The following is a 24,520-nucleotide window of genomic DNA, read 5'->3' as shown; positions in this document are numbered from 1 at the left end:
TAAAGTTCATAGATAATATAATAAATGTTTATGTCAAAGAGTGTTTAGGAATTAATGACGCATCCGTCAATATTCCTTCCGCTCCGTAACTAAACTGACCCCGGAAACCAAAAGTTGACTCGAAATCTCTTATCGTGCAACAGTACGTGAACCCTTTTTCAACGTTACGCCATTCCGGACTTCTCATCCACTCTGTCTTGTCGCAGACGTCTCTACAAAGCATGTAGCCGGTCGCTTCGGAGAGAGTTAAGTCCGGGACGTTGACTTGTATGATAGCAAGCGATGCTTTTGCGTATTCGTCTTTAATAACCTGTTAATCATTCAGAAAATGTATATTGTATGATTTATCACGTAATGTTTTCAATAAAGACAGTAAAACAACCAAAGATCTAAACTTGAACCGACTATAAGTAATGTTTAGTAATCTTCTACTGACTTAAATAAGAAAATTTTCAATAACTTTCTACTGTTTAAGAAATGAGGAAGTACTAATATAAATTATTCTACGATTCTAATAAACGAAAGTTATTCTCAAAGCCCAGAGAATTGGTAACTTGTAGTGGCAGTTGGCAGGTCACATAGCGCGCAGAACAGATGGCTGCTGGGGCCTTAAAATTTCGGAGTGAAGATTACAGATCGGCAAGCGTAGCGTTGGATTTCATTCCGCAAGGTAAACTGATGATACTGTCGAACGCATTGGAAATCTATAAGGCCTATTTCTAGCAGCGGATGCGGTCTTACGGCTGAAAGGATGAATATGATGATACTTTGAAGGATTATGTTACGAAAATACTTACTTTCCATAAAAACATTGGAACTTGTTGCGTTTTCCCATCTCTGTCTGACAAATTAACGTCAACAACTGTTGAACTTTTAGCAAATTTAAGTTGCGCTGACGTACCAGTTATCACGACTAAGTCTCGGTCCAGTGGCTTTACTAATGCTCTTATTCTCTTCTCCACTTCCTCCCAATTCTATTGATAATGATAATTTAGAATAAATAACACGAACAATAAGCATTTGTGCTAAAGGTCGATCTTTAAGAAGTGGTCGTTACAATAACACTAAAGGCAGTGTTATTGATTTACGACGCAAAAACAAATGAAAGTTGTTATAGTGAAAGATATTATCTTGTGCTTGAATTTTAATATTAGCCTTGTTATATTGTCACACTATTCTTATCATTAAGAGAAGCTACAAGTTGTAATTCACAACGCTGATCCATTATGGATGACACTTGTCTGTAAAATCAATCTTATATTTCGAGATAAGGAAAGGCTAGTTAGGGCTCATTTTATTTTTTAAAAGCTATTCCTTAATATACGATGTAGGGCTTATTGTTAATGATATAAAAATTAACAATTATTACTTACTTTGGAATTGCATGTACTCCAATGTGGTACTAGGTTCAAATTAGTTCGCGTTGCAATTTGTGATAAACCAGAGGGAACATCTTTGGTATTAACTAATTGCCTTTTTGCAAAACAACATTCATAACCTCGTCTCAAGGGCCTTATTGAAACAAATGCGCGGATTTGACTTTTACAATTATATAAATCATCAAAATTATAATTTACCAAATCATTATCAAACCAATTTTCATAATCTTTTACCTCAGCTGTTGAGGGTTTCACGGGATTCGTTGCATATATAGGCATTTTTTTATCTTTATCATAACAAATATCATAAACTTTTGAAAATGCACCTGCAGATTTAAATCCAACTTTTATCATTTCTGTATTTCCTCGTGCACAACGTATACCCGTGTTCTTTGTAATAGGTCTTACATCCATTTTGCATTTTAAATCCTCAAAATTCATTAAAGTATGATTAATTTCCAGAACCGATTCTTTGACGCAAACTGCTTCTAGTTCTGTCTCATCAAAATTCTTAAATCCATTTTCACAAAAAAGTACGACAGATTGTTTTTTAGGAATGAATAAAACATTGGTTTCTGAATAAGCTGACCGAATGTCATATGTAAAAGCGAAAGGAGTATCGATATCCTCGTTCAGTTTTAATAAGCAATCTGAAAAAAATGTCAATTAATAATAAAATAATAACTATTTCACATAAATGAACCAAAAAAGTTTCGATTTTAAATCACGAACTAACCATTGACAACGACATCGAAATTCCGAGTTATTGTCCCGAAAAGATTGCTTACAACGCATGAGTAACGTCCCAAATCATTTGGTGACATATTGATAGTGTAGATCATTTCTGTCTTATTCAATTGTTTCTCATTGTGCCACCAAGTTACCTGTAAATAATGTTTTTTAATAAAAAGATAATTTAAACAATTTCCTATTTTTTTTACAAATATTGTTTTACCGTAGTGTATGTAATTCTTTGGAAGTAATTCAGGTACTTTGTTATATCTTTTTAATTTATGAAAATTGTAATATACCTGTGTTTATTCAAATACTAAAAACTTATCGAATCTGCATTGTGAAAACTTTGAACTTAAATGTCCGCACTGGAAAAAATTTTTAAATAATTTAATTTTGTTTCATTATATTTCGTAACTTTTTATTAGTAAATCTACAGTGGAACAAGCTTTGTAAAATTGCTAAAAAATGATTTGTACGGATTTTGATCCCTGCATGCCATTCTTGTACAGTGATTGGAACGTATTATGGTGCGATTTTAGTTTTAATTTTTCTGTTTTAAAATGTTTTAACAAAAAAAATGTTGCCGATGACTGAAGAAAATAAAATTTATGTTTTTTGTGTATAACAATTTTTGATTTTTTATTTCTGGTTTATTAATTTGATGATATAATTATAAAGTTCTGTCGATCTAATAACTGCGTTCAAATTTTAATGTAGTTATGTTAAACTGATCAATGAAGCTTATACTACCTCTGGTGGTGGATCTCCAATCGCGCCGCAATACAATGTTGTTTCCGAATCCAAATAGAAGTCAATGACTTCATCTTCATCGGTTATGAAGCTTGGTTTGTAGCCAACGCTTATTAATTTTGAAGCAGATACGGCTCCAGAGAAATTACTAACACGGCATGTGTAAAGACCCTCATCTGATTTCGTGATGTGTCTTAAAGTTAATTCTCCGTCAGCTAAAATTTCTGATCCCTAAAAATATATTGTCCCTTTTAATTATCAAATATCATCGTAATGTTTGGTGTGCAAAAAATGATCACAGAAATAAATTTTGTTACGTTTGTATAACAAAAGAGACCGACTAAGCCTCTTGGATTGGCAAGTCTAAGCTGAGTGGATAGGTTACACCGGGTGTAGAACAGATGATCGTTTGAGTCTTAAGATTAACGCAGGTAAGGTTAGGTTAGCGTAAAACATCCACCCACAAATTAGACTAATGATATTGTCATTGGAAAACACTGGATGCAGGTCGGTTTGAACTGGTTTCATTAAAAATATTTTGGCCTGTGCACAGTAATACGAAAATGATAAAGATAAAGACATTTTAAGCTATAACTATTATTATAATCTTTCACGACACATTTGTTAACGACATCAAACTCGTACATTTCACCAAACATTAGTTCCTTTTATAATTTTATTAAACTAGATCATTGATCGTTTAACATTACTTTTATCAATTTGATTCACATCTTTTATATTTTGACAAATGCTGTTTGACCCATATGCTTATACGAGGCAAAGTGCTGAAGTCGCTTAGTACAGACCTAATTACATTTAGTATCACAGTGTTTACTAAGTTCGAGACTTTTCTCGGGAACCAAGGTATTAACATTATTTCACTGGATATCGTGGCTATCATGTTACATCGTGAAGTCGTTTAGACGGGTGTTTTATACAGTGACCGAGAAGGTATCTGAGCTCAAACTATTTCGGTTGTTATTATCGTATGTTTTATATGATAATGTACACAGTGAGGGTTTCAAAGAGCATCCTAAAATATGTTATCTTGGGTCTTATTCCTGTCGATCGTTTTTATCTCATTTTATAAGCACGTTAAACACTTACGAATTTGAAAGATATTGTTCATGAAAAAAATAACCACAGTTCTACTATGTGTAGTTCATTTGTTAATACCAATAGTCTATTTATGTTAAGGTAAAAAAATCAGACAAATTAGGTCTTTGTAAATTAGCTGACTAGTCTTTGTTTTCTGAATGTTCCATCCTTTTATTTGTACTAGTTAATGCTTATACCGCTTTGTTATTTATTTGGTAAATTCTTATTAAGGTGAGGCTAAGTTTAGTGTCGACCATGGGGTACTATTTATTTCCGCAAATTTATAGTAAATATATTGTGTTGAATATGGTAACTACAATCTGTAACATACTCTCAATGCCTTGCATAATCTTACTATTGATAGATATTCTTTTTGTTTCTTTACCTAATGAAGTAATCCAAGGAAGTAACGAACTTATTACAGATGGAGTTATTGTTAATAATTTCTTAATTACAAACCAAAATTCTGTTATGAATTTACTTCTAAACGTTTACCTTGTACCACGTTAGTTTATCTCCAAGTTTATGTGGAATCTCGCAATCGATTGCAACAGATTTTCCTTCTTCAACATTCATAGTACTGGGCCGCGGACTCGGTTCAGGATATGCTTTAACAGAAATAAATATAGTTTCTTAGTTATTATCCACTGCATTTAGGAGAATATTTTTCTATATGCATGAACAAATAAGGATTATTCAGTTTTAAAAAGAATGCATGCCATAATTAATGTATTTGTATTAAATTATAAATTGAAAATGGAAAAACGATGTGTTTGTGATAATTTACGATAAATGATACTATAATACTTACGTAAGACACTGACATCAACATATTTCAAATCTGTTCCAATACTGTTCTCTGCTTTACACAAATATCCGCCAGTTGACGAATCATCAATATGTTTTATAGTCAATGTACCGTCGTCTTTTATGTCATACCATTCGGTACCTTTTGGAGAAAAAATAAATTAATTAACTAATGATGCTGGAGGGAGCCTCGAAGCTTTAAGGTCGCGAAGCGGACGGGCAACAACTAGTAATATTGTAGGTATATATTAGTAAGCTTATATATAGTTAGTCTGCCTACAGCACTTTGCAATATTGTATTGTTATTGCATGTTGTTTATTATGACCTGTCGGTATATTCAAGTCATCTTTCGTCCAAGTTATCACTGGTTTTGGGTTTCCGCTTGCATTACATGGTAGATTTAACAATAAATCCCCTGCGACGGCTGTGTATTTTTCCGGCATAGATGTCTTCACTATAGATGGTGGGACTGAAATGTTATAAAGAATATTGAAAAATTTTATCGAACAATATAAGATAAATTAACGCTACTATGATGTTAGCTGATAGGCCATATAGTGGTTAACCCAATATTATTAAAAAAATATGAATAAACTAGGCTCTATTTTTTAATCTTACTTTACCGACAATTTGAACAACATTAATTTAAGAAATACGTGACCTAATTTTTTAAAATTAATTTTCTGGGGTAACAGATATAAGATGTTTGACTGGTGAAACATCTGATTTCAGTTTCATGTGGATTTATGGGTGGGTTTACCTTGTATAAGGCATAGTAACACGATTGATTCACATGATAATGTGTAATAATCAAATTCAACTACTGGCTTTTATACTTCAATAATATTTATTTTTTAAAAACCACTTCAAGTGTTAGAACATGAACAATTTATGGTAAAAAGTAGTCAAAATCATTAATAAATTAATAGCTATGTACAATTTATAAGTAAGTATGTTAAGATATTAAAAATGTATTATTAATTGCTTTACGGAAAGCACTTCTACAATTTAGACATATTTAATAATTAGTTCCTTTATAATTAATGTAACTGAAAAACTTTATGTATATTATAGACATATACAGGTTGTAACATAATTGGTGCATTAAGTATGGCGCTGATAAAGTTCAGTAACATTGATACTTGATAATTTGTGATTTTTTTTTCGAAAATCACTAATCCTTTCAGAGAACTAAATGATATAATGTTAAGCCTACGTTCGTAATTTTTGGTCAAAAATTCAAATAAGTTGAATACTACTATCATATAACATATTTTTTTCTCCAACCTATCTTCAAAATAGAGTTCATGTATCATAAAATAATTCCTGAAAACTTTATCTGGCTAGCATTACTACAAAATCTTAAAAAAAAAACTTTTGCTTACCTAATACTTTGACGGAATATGTTATGTTAGTTGATCCAACAGGATTTTTTGCTACGCACACGTAGTAACCACTTTGATCTGATTGCATATGTGTTAAATACAATGAATCTGACGCATCACTTGGTCTGCAAAATATTGGTAATGTAATATGTTATCTAAAGCAAGGAATAGTTTTTTTTATTTTATGATGAAATTGAAAATATTAAATCGATAAGAGAGTTAATTGTTAAATATATTACGACGAGTTTAAGTAATAATAGTGACCTACATAGGTCTTAAAAATAATATCTATTCAAATAAATTACTGATAGTGAATCTTAGTCCTAAAGGTTTAAGTAAAATTATAATTTTTACGGAGAGACCATGCATTAGCAAGCGCAATGTATAACATCCATCTACAAGGTGGATAGCTGACATTTTTATGACCACTATTGGACCTAGGCTTCTCTCATAGATAATTAAATGGACCGGTTATAAGTGGCCTGGATCCAGTGTTTTCTAATGTCAACGAGATCTGTCCAATTGAGAGTGGATGTCCTACGCTGCCCTTGCCGGTCTGTTTTCTTAATCTAGAATTTGTGTTACATACCTTAATACTTTAGTTTCATTAGTACTTATGAATAACCAATTAACTGTTGGTTTGGGATGTCCACTTGCCTCACATGGCAGTGTTAAGGAAGATCCAACTGGCTGTTTAAAACTGCTTTTAACAGGTGGTTTAATTTTTACAGTGCCTAAAATGAAAATATATTTATATCAATGGATATGCCATTTTCACTAAAATAATTTATTTAATTTGTTAAAATTAAAGGACATTTTATTCCAGAATGTCGCTGGTATAATCTTTGTAATATCGAATTAGTGAATAACCAAAAATTGTTCTTGTTTTTGCTAAAACATATGCCTGTTGTACTTTTAGTCACAAAACCTTAAAGAATACAGATTCCTAAATTATCACACTTAATATGAAAATTAGTAAAAGTTAGTCAAAAATTCAATGAAGATTGCGTATTCAGTTTCCATTTTATTTTGATTCACAAGAATTTAATCAAAACAAATTTTTCCATGCTCACTATAAAAATAAAGGATCTCTGAAAGGTAACATTTTAAAATGAATTAAAATAAACTTACCGAATATCTTCACTTGAATATTTTGAGTATCAGATCCGAGTTCATTTACTGCTATACAAGAATAGTTTCCCGAGTCGTTTAGCTTTGCAATAAAGCTGTAAAAATGGATTAATTATTTACCTTTTAAATATTATCATGTTTTCTGTTTACAATCATCATCATTATTTCAGACGAAGGACGATCATAGCTGGACATAGACCTGCACCATAAATTTTCAATAAGATTGGTACAAGCGGTTAGCTTACAGCGTTTTTCGACAACATTAACTACGTCCATCTCTCTTGTGAACCAGCAACAGTAGTGTAAAATATCCGCTATATTTTACACTACTGTTGCTGGTTCTTGGTTTCTATCTACTTCGCTGCCGCTCCAATTTGCCAATCCGCAGGGTTATGTCGGTTATTTTCGTTCGTCTACAGATGTCCTGAATTCTATTACGATTTTTTGTCCTAATTATTTAATTATTTTTTCCATAAAAAAGCATGTTATTGAATGTGATTAAATTATAACTTACCCAAAAACCAAATGATGTTAGTAAAATAAATTTGACTACTTATTTTATTTGTTTATTTATTTTACTCTTTTTACTCTTTAATAACGATGGACTTAAGGCATTAAGTAATTTTTACATACAAGGCATAGTAGTAGTTTAAGTACATTCTCTACTTGTCAACCTAAAGTGGTGCGGAGATGATAAGTAGATATGTGTGTAAACGTGGTAAAAATAATACAAAACAATTAAAATACTATATATAAGAGATATACACCTATATATACTGATTCATTAAGATATATTTGAGTCCTAAGACTTGTACAAAAAAGGGTTTATGAAATTTATTCGTAAGAAAAATTGAGAGAGCGTTCATTAAAGTGCACGTAGCGAGTAGTGGACGGTTTTTAAACTTAGTATTGCCACAAATATTTTTATAATAGAAAATAAACAACACAATACTTTTGAATTTGGAATCTGTCATTTTTATACCATTGTTTATTGAGTTTTCTCATTTTCTCGCCACTATATTGTTATATATTTTGTGGTATTAAAAAGAGAAGAGTAATAAAAAAACTGAATCGCTGTGATTTCATTACATAAAGTTGAAAGTTCAAAAAAAAATTTTTTAAATTCTCCGTACGCTTGGTATAAGTCAAATATCTGTGTATCGTGTTATTGATAGGTACAATAAAACTTCCACTGTTGGTGACAATGCCAAAATGGAGACAACTTCGAATAAGCTTTATACTTGTTAAATGGTTTTAAATTAATGTATAAAACTAACACACTTTAATTGTAATAAATGTTACGTACAATAAAAAGAATATTGTTTTTTCTTTCTAACAATATTTATGGCAAGACTAAGCGTTATGTGTGGTATGTATTATACAATTGTCTAATTATCAATAAACATACTTTTTATAATTATTAAGATTAAATTGCGTCTGTTACCTTAATGCATTGTCTCTATAAATCCTTCGCCTTAAAGACCTTTTAATAACAGTTCCATTAAAGGTCCATCTGACTTTTGGTTCAGGCACTCCGACAACATCACATTCTAACAAAATTCTTTTGCCTTCTTCGCCTTTAGCTAATTCTCTTTTATTCCTTATTTTAGGTCGATCTATAGTGATAAATAATGTTTTATCACTTACATCTAAGATTTAACATATTGTAGAAATATTTCTCTTGCCAAGTTGAGGTCAATTAGGAACTGATTTTATGAAATTCTACCCGCTAAGAAGCATTGATTAAAAGTAATAAGATATTTTCAAACTATTTGTTGTACACGTTAGAACACAAATATATTAAACTACCATAATAATAAACAGTGTAGTAATGAGTAAGATGTAATAGTAATGATAACTACAATGGGCGGTCGTATCCCACGAAGCAATCTCTTACAGATAACCATAAAATGGAAACAGTAGAAGTAAAAATAATGAATAGTTAACCTCTACAAAACATAGATTTATACGATACTATACTTCTTGTAGGTACAAAACTTTTCTAGATATTTTTAATATTTTTAATTTTCACCAAGGATGTTTTTTTGAGTACGCCCATAAACGACATTGCGGGCTCCGCGAAGCGGGCAAGACACTGTTATTGTAATATATGTCTCTTTCTTTTTTTCGTTATTTCTCTGTTTATCTCTATAATATTTTATATGAGGAGAAAATTCTTGATTTATATGAAAACAAATACTTACATTTAACTACTAACTCTACTTCATGTTCATCCCTTCCAAAAGTATTGAATGCTTCACATTTATATGTACCCGCATTAAGAACGTTCACATCATTTATATGAAGAGTTTGTGAAGATTCAGATAGAGGAATGTACTCTTGAGAATATTGATATAAGAAACTCCATCGTATTTCAGGTTCTGGTATTCCTTGGGTGACACTATAACATTAATAATATCTTTTTTTATAAATGTGGCTTGAATTAAAAAAATCCAATTCTCTATTTTTTGACGAGTTGGACGTATTTCATATTAATCACTTAGTTATTAGAAATGCTTTGAAAGTCTTGTGATATGTAAATAATAACATTTGTTGGAAATTACTTACTTGCAATGAATAACCGCACTTTCATTTTCATTTGCCTCAATTTGTACCACCGAATCATCAATTAACGGAACAGCTGAAAGGCAAAAAAATATAATATTTATTATTCCCACTAAAAAAAACGTTGTTAATTTAAGAAATTAAATTATCAAAAACATTTATGTAAATCCTGTGAAGGTTTTTACAAGATATCTTCAGGGATAACAAAAAATAGTCTAATTTTCCTGTATGTTCTTTTCAGATCTGGAAGTGTTTAGATCTGCCGTAGCTTTACCTCGAAGGCTGTTTTTATAGAAGAGCTCTATCGTACCAAAGTAGGCTTTTCTGGCATTCGTCTCATGACGTACACAAGTTGTCAATGCCATTTGCAATAATGACTTGAGTATCTTGCGGGAATAATAAAATTATTTTTGATAGGTTATATATTTTTGTTTTAAGATTTAATAATTAATATTGATTTACCAGATCCAGTCATTTCGAGGTTAAAGAAGAAAACTTTTCTTTCTAATTCGTTTTTTGCTTCGCATATGTATTTGCCTTGAAAGTTGGGTTGCATTTTTTTATAGTAAGAATAGACCCATTCGCTGATATCTCCATATTTTTATCGTGTACCAATGATTCTCCATTAAGATACCATGTAATCTCAGCTGGTGGAACCGCGTCAATTAAACAGTAGAGAATACCTTTTTCTCCATATTCTAAACTCGTCTCTAAAACATTTTTATTGTTAAGAGTACATATATTCAAAGAAAAAGAAACTAGAATTCCTTTTCAAAAACACGCCTAAACTTATTATGCATGATAAACTCATTAATTAAACAATATTTTTTTCCGACAAAGAAACAATGGTATGTAGAGAAAATTTTTGTAAAAAAATATCGATTTTTTGTTAGAAAAATTTAATTCCTTTTATTAATCTTGCATTTCTTTTCTCTCTTATTGTATCTTTTAAAAAAATGAGATATTTTTATAAGTTGCATCGATGCTCAACTTTTTAATGTGCTAGATTAAACAAAGAATTTAATTTACCATTTGTTACATTTAGAACATCAAACTTGGTTAGTGCTATAACAGCAATAGATTTTTTATCTTGACCAAAGCCATTGGAGGCACGACATCCATATGAAGTGTTTGATTTTACTTCTTCTATCTTATAGACGCTCATGTAATCATACGGCAAGTCTACTTCTTCTATCTGAAATATTCAAAGGTTTGTGATGAACTATGATTTAATAACAAGTAGTTCCTTACTTACATTAAATTAGCTTCTTAAAAAAATATTTGACATTGCAAATTCTGTGCAACTTTTTACATACTTAAAACTCACACGAACAAACTTCAGAGAGACACATACAAAAACATTCATCCATATAAAGAAATTAACGTATATATAAGTATTACTTTTAAATTTTTAATCTACAGGAATCCTAGTTACTTGTACTTTTGCATTTAAATGTATCAGTTAATGATATATCGCTGTCTAAGGAGAAACTATATAACTTATAATTTTACTAATACAGAAAATGATATACTAATCAATCAATAAAAATTAGGTTTTATTTTAAACCAACAAATATATATGAAATTGAACTAAAGCAGAGGTGCAATACTATTAAAATCTAGAGCAGTTCTATTTATATTGTGGCCATTAGAATGGCAGTCAAAATTGTTGTTAACAAAATTCGAGAACTAATTTTAGTGAAACTGGTTAAATTTGTGGAAGAACAAGGTGCTGCGAATTAATTCTGCTCAAACAAAAATGCGTAGCGATCTCCAGCGTTTTCCTAAGTCGGATCTTTGGCCGATAGATATTCATCTATTTAATTTCGCTGCCACTGCAGGGAAAAGTTATTACATATAGGAAAAAAGGCAAAAAAGACATGTGTGATAAAATAACTTGAAAACAGGTCCTCGACATAAACATAAACAATAAGATAACCTACTTCTAGATCTATCGTGAGTTAAAATAAACACAATAAGATTATATAAACATAATGTTTCAATGATCTCATTATTGAATTAAATAAATTGGTAACTAATGTAACGTTAAAAGATCTTCTCTCGTGATCTTTTCTTACACATGTGGATATGTTACTTTAAATATCGGTTTGTAATTACTCGGTTCCAACATTAAATACTGGGGCAAGGAGAATAACCTTTCTTATTGTTTATATAAATAGTCACTCGTCTTATTGCTTAAATAAATTATTGATTGCAACCCGCCTGCCAGATGTAACAATTATAATATATCCTCCATAGATACCTCTGAGCTAGGCCACGCAGTGGAAGTTTATGCGCAGAAATGTCGATAAAATTATTTCTTACCATATTCGATACAGTAGCTCCGGATGATTCATCTATCCAAGTAACCGTTGGTTTAGGATAACCGCTGACTTTGCATTGGAGCTGTATTGGTTCTCCATATAGAACTTCTTTCAGAGGAATTCCCACTATACTTACGGTAGGTGCTTTATTAACAGGTTTCTCTTCTGAAATGATTCATAATAAATACGTACTTGTAAATCCTCGATTCAAACTATGTGCGAAATCTACGATTGTCAAATAATCTTTTACAGCTTTGTCCTACTTACAAATCTGACTTGTTTTATTAATTTTTTAGTTTAAAGCTTTTTACTTTGTAATAAACGTCTCTTCGAACTTAAAGAGCCAAGAACCATTTTATGTTCGAAAACAACGTTCGAGACCGATAGGGAGATGAATCGACGTAACTTCCATCTAAATGTGTCTTATATTGTATATACGTATGATGTATCTATTTACATATGTGTTTATTAAGAATTAGATTATGAATATAGTATTTACGTTGCATATAGTTTAATTTATAACATTTTAACACCTGCGTGGCCAGTCAGTACAGTTTACTCTAGCAGAGGTAACGTGTGGAATATGTTGTCTGGTTGACAATGACTATAAGACATTAAGTCTGGCACTATGGAACTAAGCGTTTATTGTGCACAACATATTTAATGATTATTTTTATTTATTTACAAACCGGTGGCATTTCTATTGTTCTATTGTTTCTGAAGATATTAATGCTGTTAGCCCTAAGGCTTTTACAGCTTCATCGGTACTGAGTTCACGGAGCGGAATGGTCCGTAAACTAGATCGCCGATGGCATTTACATATATGTTATTCTACAAATACTTGACCATATAATAAGGCTCATAGAAAGATTTCTAAAAAGTGTGTTTCTTGGTAGTACAAATAGTTGGTATGAACAGAAATTTTTTAAAATTTATAATAAATAAATAATGTAACCAATCCAATTTAACTTACTACTGTAACATATGCTATATTGCAGTAGTAAGTCAGGAAAATCTTTCAGTGGAAAGAATTTTAATGAGGAAGTTATAAAATAAAAACAACGAAAAGAAATCATTATACTCAAAATTTCAACGTAATTGGCTCGTTAATATTATAATACGTCAAAAGGCATGGATCCGGTACATCTAACTAGGATATGACTTAAGATTAGCAATTATTCTTGATTATTAATTCATGAAGAAAAAAAAGAAAAAAATAATATTATTCATATTCGTTACCCGTTGACGGTGTTTGTGGTTCAATAGGTGTTAAAGACAATCTTCTTATCGGTGTTTTCGATTTTGTAACGTAACCAACAATCTGTAAATTAATATATATGAGTCTTTTAACACATGGCATATAATTTAAGTTATTTAAACAAAACCTACCGCTAATTTAAACATAGTATTTGGTGGCATTTCTTTTCCGGCGACATAGAAATCTTTTACAACTTTTTTTAAAGGTCGTACAGCGATGACATTGTCTTCCATGTCTAATAGTTCCACTTTTTCAAGTTCTACGTCGGTATCTTTGCTAGATACCTCTATTGCCAAATAAGACAATTTATCTGAAATTTTTTTAAAATATAAGACAATCTTCTAATTAACTTTTTGATTTTTAAATTACCTGATGACAAATTATCTATGTGTCGACGAATTTTAAAATATGAAGTTACTAACAACAACTAAATCATTTTTCTTTCTTAATCATATTTTTATTACAACGATAAAAAATAATATCGTAATTTATTTATTAAAAAGTACATTTAAAAATATAGAATTGAATTGCGCTCTTATGTATATTAGTATGATCTCATAATTGACATTTTATAAGTACACAATGTGATTAATAATATATTTTTTTATTATTAAGTCGTCCAGCCTTGGTTTGTCATCATCATTTAAGCAATAGAACGTCCACGGTTGGACACAAATCGTCCTTTTAAATCTGCCGACGAACTTGGCAAGATCTACACTCAGGTTTATACACCTAGTAAATGTTTTTACGCGTTGTAATTTTACCAGTATAAGATCAATATGAGATCTCACGTATAACAGCCCTTCCGTTTACAATAAGGATGGAGAAACTTTCTACTTCTAAAATACTTTTGTCCCAACAGTAAACCTTTCAGAAATGAATAAATATAATAATTAAGGATATATTATAAAAAATTTGACAGTGTAAAAATATATGATCTTTTTATTTACCTCGAATAGGTCTGGTCGCTGTATCTTCTATTGTGACTGGTTCTAAAGGAGAGAAACCATGTTGGAAGTTTAGACTTGTGGCACCAGTAACAACCGCTCTTGTTTCACTCTCACTGCCTACTTTAGCAGTATAAATACCCGGATTTGGTTTTGGTACTTCTACTACCTTGAAAATAACATTATTATGAGAAATTCATCAAAGATGGGCTATAAAAGGTGGACAACTAAAGTTATAAAATTTAACATCACATTTTCTTCATCCGAATTTACCCTTTTTGCATGTAAATAATCTCTGCATATTTACGATAAATATTAATATATACGAGTATTATACCATTTTGTAAACTGTATAAACTGCATTTATTTTTACATCAATGGCCACTTTGGTCAATTTTTCTAAATATTTTTTTGAAATTTCATGTTAAAATTTGAAGTAGGTATTTTTAACAATAAAGATTTATGCAGTAGATACTTATGCAATTTACTGCATTTCTATAAAGAAAGTCTATGAGGAATAAGATGACACAAAAAACTAACAAATTTCATTGGTTTTCTACCGTGTTATATACATAAAAATATAGTAAAGTCAATAAAACATATTTTTTCAAGTAACCACATATTTTCGGCACAATTTTAAGATACTCTTAGTAGCTGAACTATTAGGTACTTCAGGTTTATTTGTTCCGTGTATATATGTGAAAATATCGGCATCGTTTTTCTCTCACATGTCTTTATAGATTCCTCGGAGCAATGACCGGCTGTGGTGTATTTGCACTAACTAAATCCTCCAAGGTTTTCTTCTTCATTTGTGCAGAGCCAGAAGAATATTATGGCGCACAACCTCTGTCTGGTCATGCGCGCGACATATATTTCTTTTCCATATAGAATGTTAAGTGCATAAGCAAAGCTTGAGTTTGCCATGAGACAATGTGAGCAGTGGACTTTCCGATAACCAAAACAACTGAAAAATTTACTGGCAGAAGCAAAGACAGGTAGACTCATTAAGCTCAATCGGATCCGCCACCTTGTGTCATCGTTTTGTTTTTGTGTGCCGTGTAGGGTCTTTTTACTGACCATAGATTACCAAGTCACAATAACTGAACCATTGGAAAAAACTAACGAGCTTAGGTTTGTTATAAGAAGATGAAATGACTAGCTTTGGAAAATATCACTTATCGATTAGATTTTCTATTTTACTTTATTTAATTTAACAATATTTTTACTGTACCAGAGTTGTTTTTTTTAAGATAAGATAAAAACCGTTTCAATTTCCTGTTTTCCTAACATTCGGTTTTTTGATCGTAGTAAATTTGAATGTAAAAACCCCTGGTGTGGTACTAACTTTCGAAACATCATTAATTGTCCACGCCGACCGCTTTTAGAAAGAGTTGCTTGTATTGGTAAGAAAGGACAAATCTCTACTTTGTAAAAGTAAGCTAAGCCTCTGTACTTGTCCTTTGTGAAGTTATATCAATATACATACATTTTCTTATCAGTGGATATATTTATGAATTGTATTTTAAATATCTAGTTTTTGTTCATGTATTATAAGTGCTCATCATTTTAATTTCCATTTCCAATATTACAATATATCTAATTTGGTAAAAAAGTCCATCCTTTTATTATACGAAAAAATGCGTTAACGATAAGATCTCCGTTTGTACTTCTCTTGTCTCTGCTTCTCTGTGTCAAGATGAAGTATAAAACATAAAATATATAAATAAAAAATTCAGTTAACAAAATAATTTGGAAACTGAAGTATCTTACTATTGTTTTGTCATTTTTGAATACATCTTCAGTATCAGTTTTACTTCCATCCGGTTCAAAGACATCGACAGTAGGTTTTTCGCCCATCACAGCGATGTGCAAATTTTTAGTTTCTTCATCCACGGGAAACTGAAAAAAAAAAAGCTTTTGCTATATGCCATACAAAAATGTAAATATAATGTGAAATCAAGAACATTACTTTCAAAGTTTTATTGTAACCAGGTTCCAATTTTGCATCGGTTATAACAGTTCTTCGACTTGACACAGTTTTTGCAACATAATTTAATATCTGTAACAAAATAATAATTTATTAGTATATTTTATTCCTGTAACATTATAGTGATCTTACGTAACATCGTAATATCGACATATATTAATGAAGAAACGATATTACGTTATCCACAGCGGCATATCAAAAAGGGGAATTCCACGGAAATATAATTCTATATTCACATTGGTGTTATAGGAGGAACATTACGTCATCGTCAGCGGCGCATCGAAAAGGGGAATTCCAACGAAATATAATTCTATATTTACATCCGTATTATAGGAGGAACATTACGTTCATTTACAACGGCCTAAAAACGGGCAAAGCTTGAATGAATTTACGCAGTTATTTGGACTTGATATTATTTCTACCCCAAAACCTAATGGCCCTAAGAAGAATCCCACTACAATAATTTTATCCACTGAAAAACAACTCCTGTTAATACATACAATTCATTAATTCGTAATAAATAATGCAAACATAACACATAAATGTAAATAGGATAAGTTTTTCTAAATCAACGAATGGACTTAAAAAATGTTTACAATTTATATTTTATAACGTCATTCCTAGCTTTACTGACCAGAGGGTTTTGTACTTCTTTTGTTACAATTAACTAATTTTTGCTCCGAAATATCTTTCCTGTTTACCTTCATGATCATATGAGTCGATAGAAGTTAACTACAAGGCATAGGCCACTCATAATCGCTCGATTTTGCATTTCCCGAAAACAGCGAAAACCTGCAATTGCCTATGTCATAGGTCCACCTAATGGAGGCCTCTTAGAGAACCTTTATTCCGTCGATTGCAGAAAGATGTGCCCACCTACTATCACTTCAGACGAACAATTCTTCGAGTTACATAGGTGAATGTGATTCTATGGGAGATTTCATTTTTGATTCGATTTCGCAGCGGAGCCACAAAGTTAGTAATCTTAATATCCACAGTGTTGAATTTGAATGACATAATTTTTTTCCATTAATTTTGGTTAAAATAAATATTTCCGAATTGTCAATAATTATTCGAAATTTTGGAATTATGTAGCTAAAGATGCAGAAAATATTATTAGCGCTCAATATTTTAGCCATTGCTATCGGATTATAATTATGAGTCGTATACAATGTTAATTTAACTATTGTGCTTATTGGTAACACTGTGTAAAGGAGAAAAAAACAGGTGTTCCTCAAATCAATTTTTCCTCTCTACGTACAATATTAACGCCAATTTATTATTATCATTTCAGCCGTATGACTCCCACTAATGGACAAAGGCCTCCGCAAGAAATTTTCAATGAGACCGATTGGAAGCGGTATCCAGTGTCTTTCTACGACCACAAAGTCGTCTGTCCACATTTTTAGAGGATATCCTAAGCAGTCCTTGCCGGTTTGTAGTCAACAATCCCAGAACATTAAAGACCCAGCAGTCAATTGTTCTACGCCCTATGCAGTCTGCCCACTGTCCCTTCAAAGCTGCCAATCCGCTGGGTTATACCGGTTTCATTTGTTCGTCTACACATATCATTTCTTATTTGATTTCGTAAAGAAACCTCTGATAATGTCCTCTCCATGGCTCGTTGAGCGACTGTGAACTTGGCGATGAGCCCCAGTGAATGACTTCATAACCGATAATCCGATAAATGAAGCTTCAAGAGTCTCTCAATCAGAAAATATGCAGTCCTATATTATAATTTTACTTGCTCCCTTGTTTTATATTTTTATTTACCGACGGTATGTATTCTGAAGAATAAGACTACGCCTCCATTTTTATTAACCACTAGAATATTACCTTTCCAACTTCATCCTTTTGGATGTGAAAAACTTTTCCTGATGTAGCTGCAGATAATTGATGATAAACTTTGTAGTTTTCTTCCGATTCGGATCCGCACATTCCCGTTAGCATAAAATCTATCTATAAAAGAAAAATGACAATGAGATTTTTAGTTTTTATTTAAAAATAAAATGACGGCCATGCCTCAAAAAATGTTCGAAAAGCGCGACACAGGATTGAGATACTGTACTGTACTGTGTTTTTTCTTGTCTCCAAAGTTACAAATGTACATTAAAAATCAAATATACGTTATTTAAATTTCATCTTTTAAAGCTGTTAAACGTTAAAATCAAGAACTAAACGATAATTTCATTAGCACGAATGTATATATGTTTTTTGAGAGAAAAAATGGAAAAATCGAGAGGAAAACAGCAATAGCAAAACTATTCTATTCATACAAACCACTGAGTAAATAATTAAAACACCGGTTACTAGTTTCAGGATTCAATCTAAATAAAACAAGATTAAAATGATATTAAAAAGTATCGCATCATTGCTGGTTTTCAAATATAAAACAGAAAACATGTTCTTGTGAAATTGGAGTAGCCCGTTATATTTTTTACAAGTCGTATATTAGAAATTCTCTTGTTCGATAATATGAAAGTAATTGAAAGAACAAAAGTATCGTATTGATGAAAAAGAATAAAAAAGATTTAAAAGAAAAGTATACTTGTGATTGTTGACGTTGGGCCATTCTTTTAATTATTGGATATTTATCATAATCCTTAGCTGCGGCGTCTGTAAAAACGTAAACAAGAGAGCCGGGAAGAGTATTTTTCAGAGTTTCTTCAATCCCTTTCATCGCCATCTCAGGACAATCACCGCCACCGTATACGTGAATCGCATCCAATGCGTTTCTGAATACATTTTCGTTGGTAGTAACGATCGCAGGTGTAACAGCTGTAATGGTTGTAAAGATAAACAATTGTGCGAATAACGAGATACATGGAGGTAAAATCCTTGGAGGTAAAATAAATAAACCATATTATGTCAATTTTGTGCAATACAAGTAATCTTTGTAAGTTTTGGTATGGACTTATGGTTTTGTAGAATTTTGTATCATATTTGCTTGTGGTGAAACAAGTGTTGAGTAATTTGGCGGTGGCGGTTGTGTGATTCGCATTGTTTGCCGCATACGCATTTATCAGCGGGCTGGCGGGCGCTGCATTTTATTGCACGACTACCACTGCATGTGCAGAAGTGGCTAAATATTGGTCCTTTTCTTACTTAGGATGGACTTCCGCGAGGTAACGCCTGATTCCATTAAATATTTCATTAAATTTTTTTCTCTCTCACTGTGTATGTGATAAATATCAGAAGTAAAGAGCATATTTGTCAAAAAACAAAACAGTTGTATTTGTATAACATATATTAGTGCGATATAAATGTTGTTAACAAATACTCTAAAATTAATGCAAAATTTCCACTCAATTAACATTATCAAAAGCGCTTTTCCGCGAATTATTCTTAACTTACGTAACGGGTGTCAGATCGCAGATTTACGTTTTTAAAAAGTGTGTTTGTTTTTAAAAGGTGCAGAAGGAGTGTATTGTTTTTAAATTTTTGACAATGGTCGAGCATCACGCGTTTGCCAACGAGTCTTTTTTAAGAGTGTTTTATACGTACGACTATTTTGTTCGCACTTCGTTGTTCGGCAGATAAGTGATGGACCGAATGTAAGTTTAATTCGTTTATCGGTGCAGACATTCCGCGCTACTGCTTCGGCTATGAATACCACATTAGGGCGAAGTCGATCTTAAAGGAGTCTTAAAAATATATTGAACTGGTTGTAAGCAGTTTTTGTAAAAATCCCCGGATTTTAATACAGTATTGATGATTAATCACTTTGAGGAATTTCCGTGATCATCGAGATCACCGGAGTTAACTATTTTAACTAAGCCTTTTTTTACCCAACCCTTGTGTAAATTTAAAAAATATATATTCATCAAGTAATCAACTCAATTAAATCAAGTTTACTGCAGTGTGAGAATACTAGGCTCCATTTCGAACAGTGTATTCTAATCGACGGAAGAAATTTATATGACATGCTTTTCAAAAAATGGCGTCCGCATTTCTATTTTGTCGTTCAATTTTTTTTAACTGTGTCTAATATTAAATCTTTATGGAAATTTAAAAATATAAATCTGCCACTAAACACCATGATAAATCCGCGAATATTATCTTTTGTGAGATCAGGTGTATTTAATTGAAAAAATTGAAGCAAATTAAAATAATTATCGTAAAAAATTATTAATAACTTTAATTATTCATAACACTTGAATAATTGAATTTACAAATGTGTTTACAAAAGTGTATGATGTTTATAAAAGTGTATTACAAAAGTGTGTATTGATTTATGGATATCGTGTACCTAATATGTCATTAATACTTTTTAAGATTTTAAACCTTTTCCCCATTACATATTTTTAATTATTACAAGAATTTCTAGTGCAAAATAATCTGCAAAAAACCCATAACAAACTGACAATACGTTTAAAAAAACTGGTAGAGCAATATATTCCCAAGAAATATTATCATTTTAAATATTCTACAAACAAATGTCATTACAAGTTTTTAATACATGATTATTCAGACGTAAGATGGTGGTGTATTGTAGAATTATTTTAAAAAATCAGAATGAAATCGCCTTTGCTTAGAATTTTTCCATTAATATTTTCAATAGGCATAGGTTTGAATGATAAAACGGAACAGTTATTACAATTGCATTTGTGGTTCAATTTTATCACGGCATGAAGGAAACATTGTACTTAACAAAGCATTTAATTGAATTAAGTACATGTGTTTAATTATCTATGTTGAAACAAGGAAACCATTATATAAACACCATGTTTTAGACTATTAATAGTAGCTTAGCTAATTTACATAAAACCATTCTCAATTTAGGCGTAATTCCAACAAGCGTCAGTATCAGGGAATTGTCCTGTAGTATTCTCAAACTATCTTATCTAACTATGAACTTCAAGAATGAGGTTCCTACATTATTTAAAGGTGTAAGTAAAATACCAGGTGTAAGTAAAATACCGGGGCTAAGAATATTAACGTTATTATTTTACAAAATATTACATCGTACTTTTCTCTTATGAACTAATTTTTTCCGTTCTTTGGGGATTTCCCTGTTTGGAGATATTATAAAAATTAACCAATGAGTAATGGAGCAATGATATGAAACTGTTGATAAAATTAATATCTTCTGTGATTAATTACTTTGTTTATTAAATGACGTTATGTAAGTTTCATTCTTAGTAAAATAATATTTAATTATCGATCGTGGAATAGAAAACAAAACAGTGTTAATTGTGCTTTGTAAACATAACTGATACCGACACAATATGTATTATACCTTATTTATTATAAATATAAATGTTATATACATATGCTCGTATGTTTATGTATGCATGTTAGTATGTATATATGTATGTTTTATACACCATAACTACCCATTATTTATACTTCTACATTTCTACCCTTTGTAAGAGATTGACTTGTGTGATAAGACTGCCCATAAAACTTTTTTCTGTACTACATAACTATTTAAATGAAACCAATGTAATAGAATGTTTTTATTAAATTAATAATTACGTTACTTAGAAATATCATTGATCATTGATCATGACGGAAAAACGTTTTTTAGATATTTTTTAGATAATCATTTTCAGATATTATGTTCGGAAAGGCACTTTGGTGATTTTATTTATTCATTTATTTACTATTATTCTCATAGGATCATTTGTAGTGATAGCTTGTGTACGAAATGGGAAGAATCCTAGAAGAGCAGATTAGATTGAACTCCCATGTAATGCAAACTTTTATCTTAAAGCTGTTAGTTCCAAGCGCACAATGATCCGTAAAGAGCCCACAATTAAGATGGATTTTTTGTGGTCGCTTAATCAAAGGTGAAGAGGATTCTTTTACAAGTTTTTGTTTAGTGTTATATTTTTTTTTTGTTTTTTCTTAACGTTACCTTTTCTGACCAACGCCTAATCTACACAATCATATGCTCTGAACAAAAAATGCCATGCGAGATGCTCTTCTTTGATAAGTCACTCTTCTCAGGCCTTAAAAATATATAGTAACAACTCCGGCATCGGAAGATGAGCAACCCTTTGTAAAACCAAATAGTTTATCAAGTAATCCCATATTTATGAAATTGTTTGGATAATTGTGTTACAGCAAGCTTTTCAGAATGCTATTGAATTTCAGTGGATGTCATAACAGTTGAAGAGTTGAGTTTTTAGCATCAATTTAAATAAAAACTTTGTTTAATCGCTAAATCTTGTGCCAGTACAAAAATAACTCATTCTACTACTTATTAATACTAAAAACAAAAAATAATTGTTGCTCGAATTTGAATATATCTGTTTTTGTTTTAATAGAAACCAGTTAGACTATTACAAATACTTTTATGTGTTATTTCATGGACATAATTAAGAAAAAATCGTAACAAACTTACCAGGATCATTGAATGTCACCAAAATAAAATTTTCTATTTGTGACGCCGCAGATTCCAAAACAGTGTTGAATATTAATTTTGTTTTAGCCTTTACTTGGTCGATTTCATCGTGCATCGAATAAGTATCATCTATCACGAAAGCGAGGCTGCTCTTTTGATTCACTAAATGGCCTTCCACAGGACCAGCGAAGCTGTGTAGAATTAAAAAACCGCAACATATTTGTAATAACATAGCACGACCGATTGTACTGATTGTTACAAGTACACTAAAGTGTATGGGATAAAAACAATTATGTATATTGGTTTTAATAGCGATAACTCCTGCCCTCTTGATACCGGCCTTGTGTCTTTTTACAATCTTAAAATCGGAAGCAATTTGCAAGTAATAAGAACTTTCTTATATATTAATAAAAAAAGTTGTTTTTACTAACTAATGAAAATATTTCTATGGGAAAGTTGGTTACGTGTATCTCATATTTTACTAAATAATAATTATTTTATGAAAAAAGCATTTACATTTTGGAAGAAATAAATACTTCATTAGTTTGAGCCTCACTTGATAATAGAGGTTAACAATACTCTATTCTATATGAGATACGTATTCTACAGCACAACGTTATACGATTTGTTTGAAGATATTTGACATTTTTGTCTGCAACGTAAAATCTTGCGTAAGCGAGAGGAGACAATCCTCGACCCACGGAAAATCTGAAGTTTAGCGTAATTTTCTGTAGAAATTATACACAGCGACCGAGTTCAATTAGCTAATTTTTTATTATATCTCATGCATAGCTGCTTACCCATAAAATAAACCAACTTGTTATATTGTAAGCGGATTTTTTTCTTTGGATTCCGAAAATCTAATATTGAGAAATTTGAATATGGCCAGTACCTCCCGAGGCTCTTTCTGTACCATGTCATTATCAGTGTTAAATATTTAATGGAATCAGGCGTTACCTCGCGGAAGTCCATCCTAAGTAAGAAAAGGACCAATATTTAGCCACTTCCGCACATGCAGTGGTAGTCGTTCAACAAAGTGCACCGCCCGCCAGCCCGCTGATAAATGCGTATGCGGCAAACAATGCGAATCGCACAACCGCCACCGCCAAATTACTTAAAACGTGTTTCACCCCTCCACGGGACATCTTCAGGAGTAATGTTACACCGATTAGTGCCAAACACAGAGTGAATATTAGTGAATATTAGTGTTACTATCGATAATAGTATATTAGGGGTGACTATTAAGCCGAAAGAGCTAACTGGAACCATTCAACTTGCGGTGGATAAAGCTTTGTAAGAAAAACAATAGTTATAAAATAAAAGTTAAATATTTCGCTATTGAATTGTTTCAAAACTCTGTAATATCATTGGTTTTATTGCGTGCAAGCTAAATTTCATTTCATTTCAAATAAGTGATTTGAAACCAAACGTTTTATTTGTAAATAAGTTATTTATGTCTGTCGTGACTTTCTTTACTATAAAGTTTTTTTAACACAAACAAAGCATTTACACTTGCCTATGGAACTTGGGACTTATTTTTTGTCTTATAATCTAAAGGAAAGATCATGGGTATTGTAAACATCTCTATAGAAAAAGCTAATGAGATTTGTAAAGTTGTATTTTTTCAATATCTATGACGTTAAGTCTCAGTTGATAATTTTTTTTCAATAGTTTTTTTTTCAGCTCGGATGGACACAAAATATGATCGATGGGATTAAATAATAGATTGAATATCATCGATGAAAAATGTTAAGCAAGGAGACCATCTTGCACTGTTTTGTATGTCGTTTAGTTATTTTCTTTC

At 31.2% G+C, this 24,520-nt stretch overlaps 1 protein-coding gene across 1 annotated transcript; it reads right to left on the bottom strand.

Annotated features, from left to right (window-relative positions):
* Positions 1-22,963, bottom strand: LOC137923600 (hemicentin-1-like). The gene is given in 26 exon segments (XM_068766818.1): positions 1-310; positions 798-974; positions 1,374-2,029; positions 2,116-2,263; positions 2,865-3,095; positions 4,458-4,570; positions 4,774-4,911; positions 5,096-5,239; positions 6,156-6,280; positions 6,745-6,889; positions 7,287-7,381; positions 8,731-8,902; positions 9,491-9,687; positions 9,855-9,927; positions 10,314-10,412; positions 10,415-10,561; positions 10,881-11,046; positions 12,177-12,340; positions 13,415-13,496; positions 13,565-13,743; positions 14,384-14,549; positions 16,151-16,279; positions 16,350-16,439; positions 18,204-18,326; positions 18,916-19,145; positions 22,717-22,963. Coding segments are annotated over 26 exon segments (4,503 nt in total). The 5' UTR covers positions 22,949-22,963; the 3' UTR covers positions 1-28.
* Between the last annotated feature and the right edge of the window lie 1,557 nt (positions 22,964-24,520).

Source organism: Battus philenor, unplaced genomic scaffold (assembly GCF_028537555.1).
Source record: "Battus philenor isolate CCGP_79_NKW_IND1 unplaced genomic scaffold, ilBatPhil1.0.hap1 SCAF_22, whole genome shotgun sequence".
NCBI lineage: Eukaryota > Metazoa > Arthropoda > Insecta > Lepidoptera > Papilionidae > Battus > Battus philenor.
This window is presented reverse-complemented; position numbering and strand designations above follow the sequence as displayed.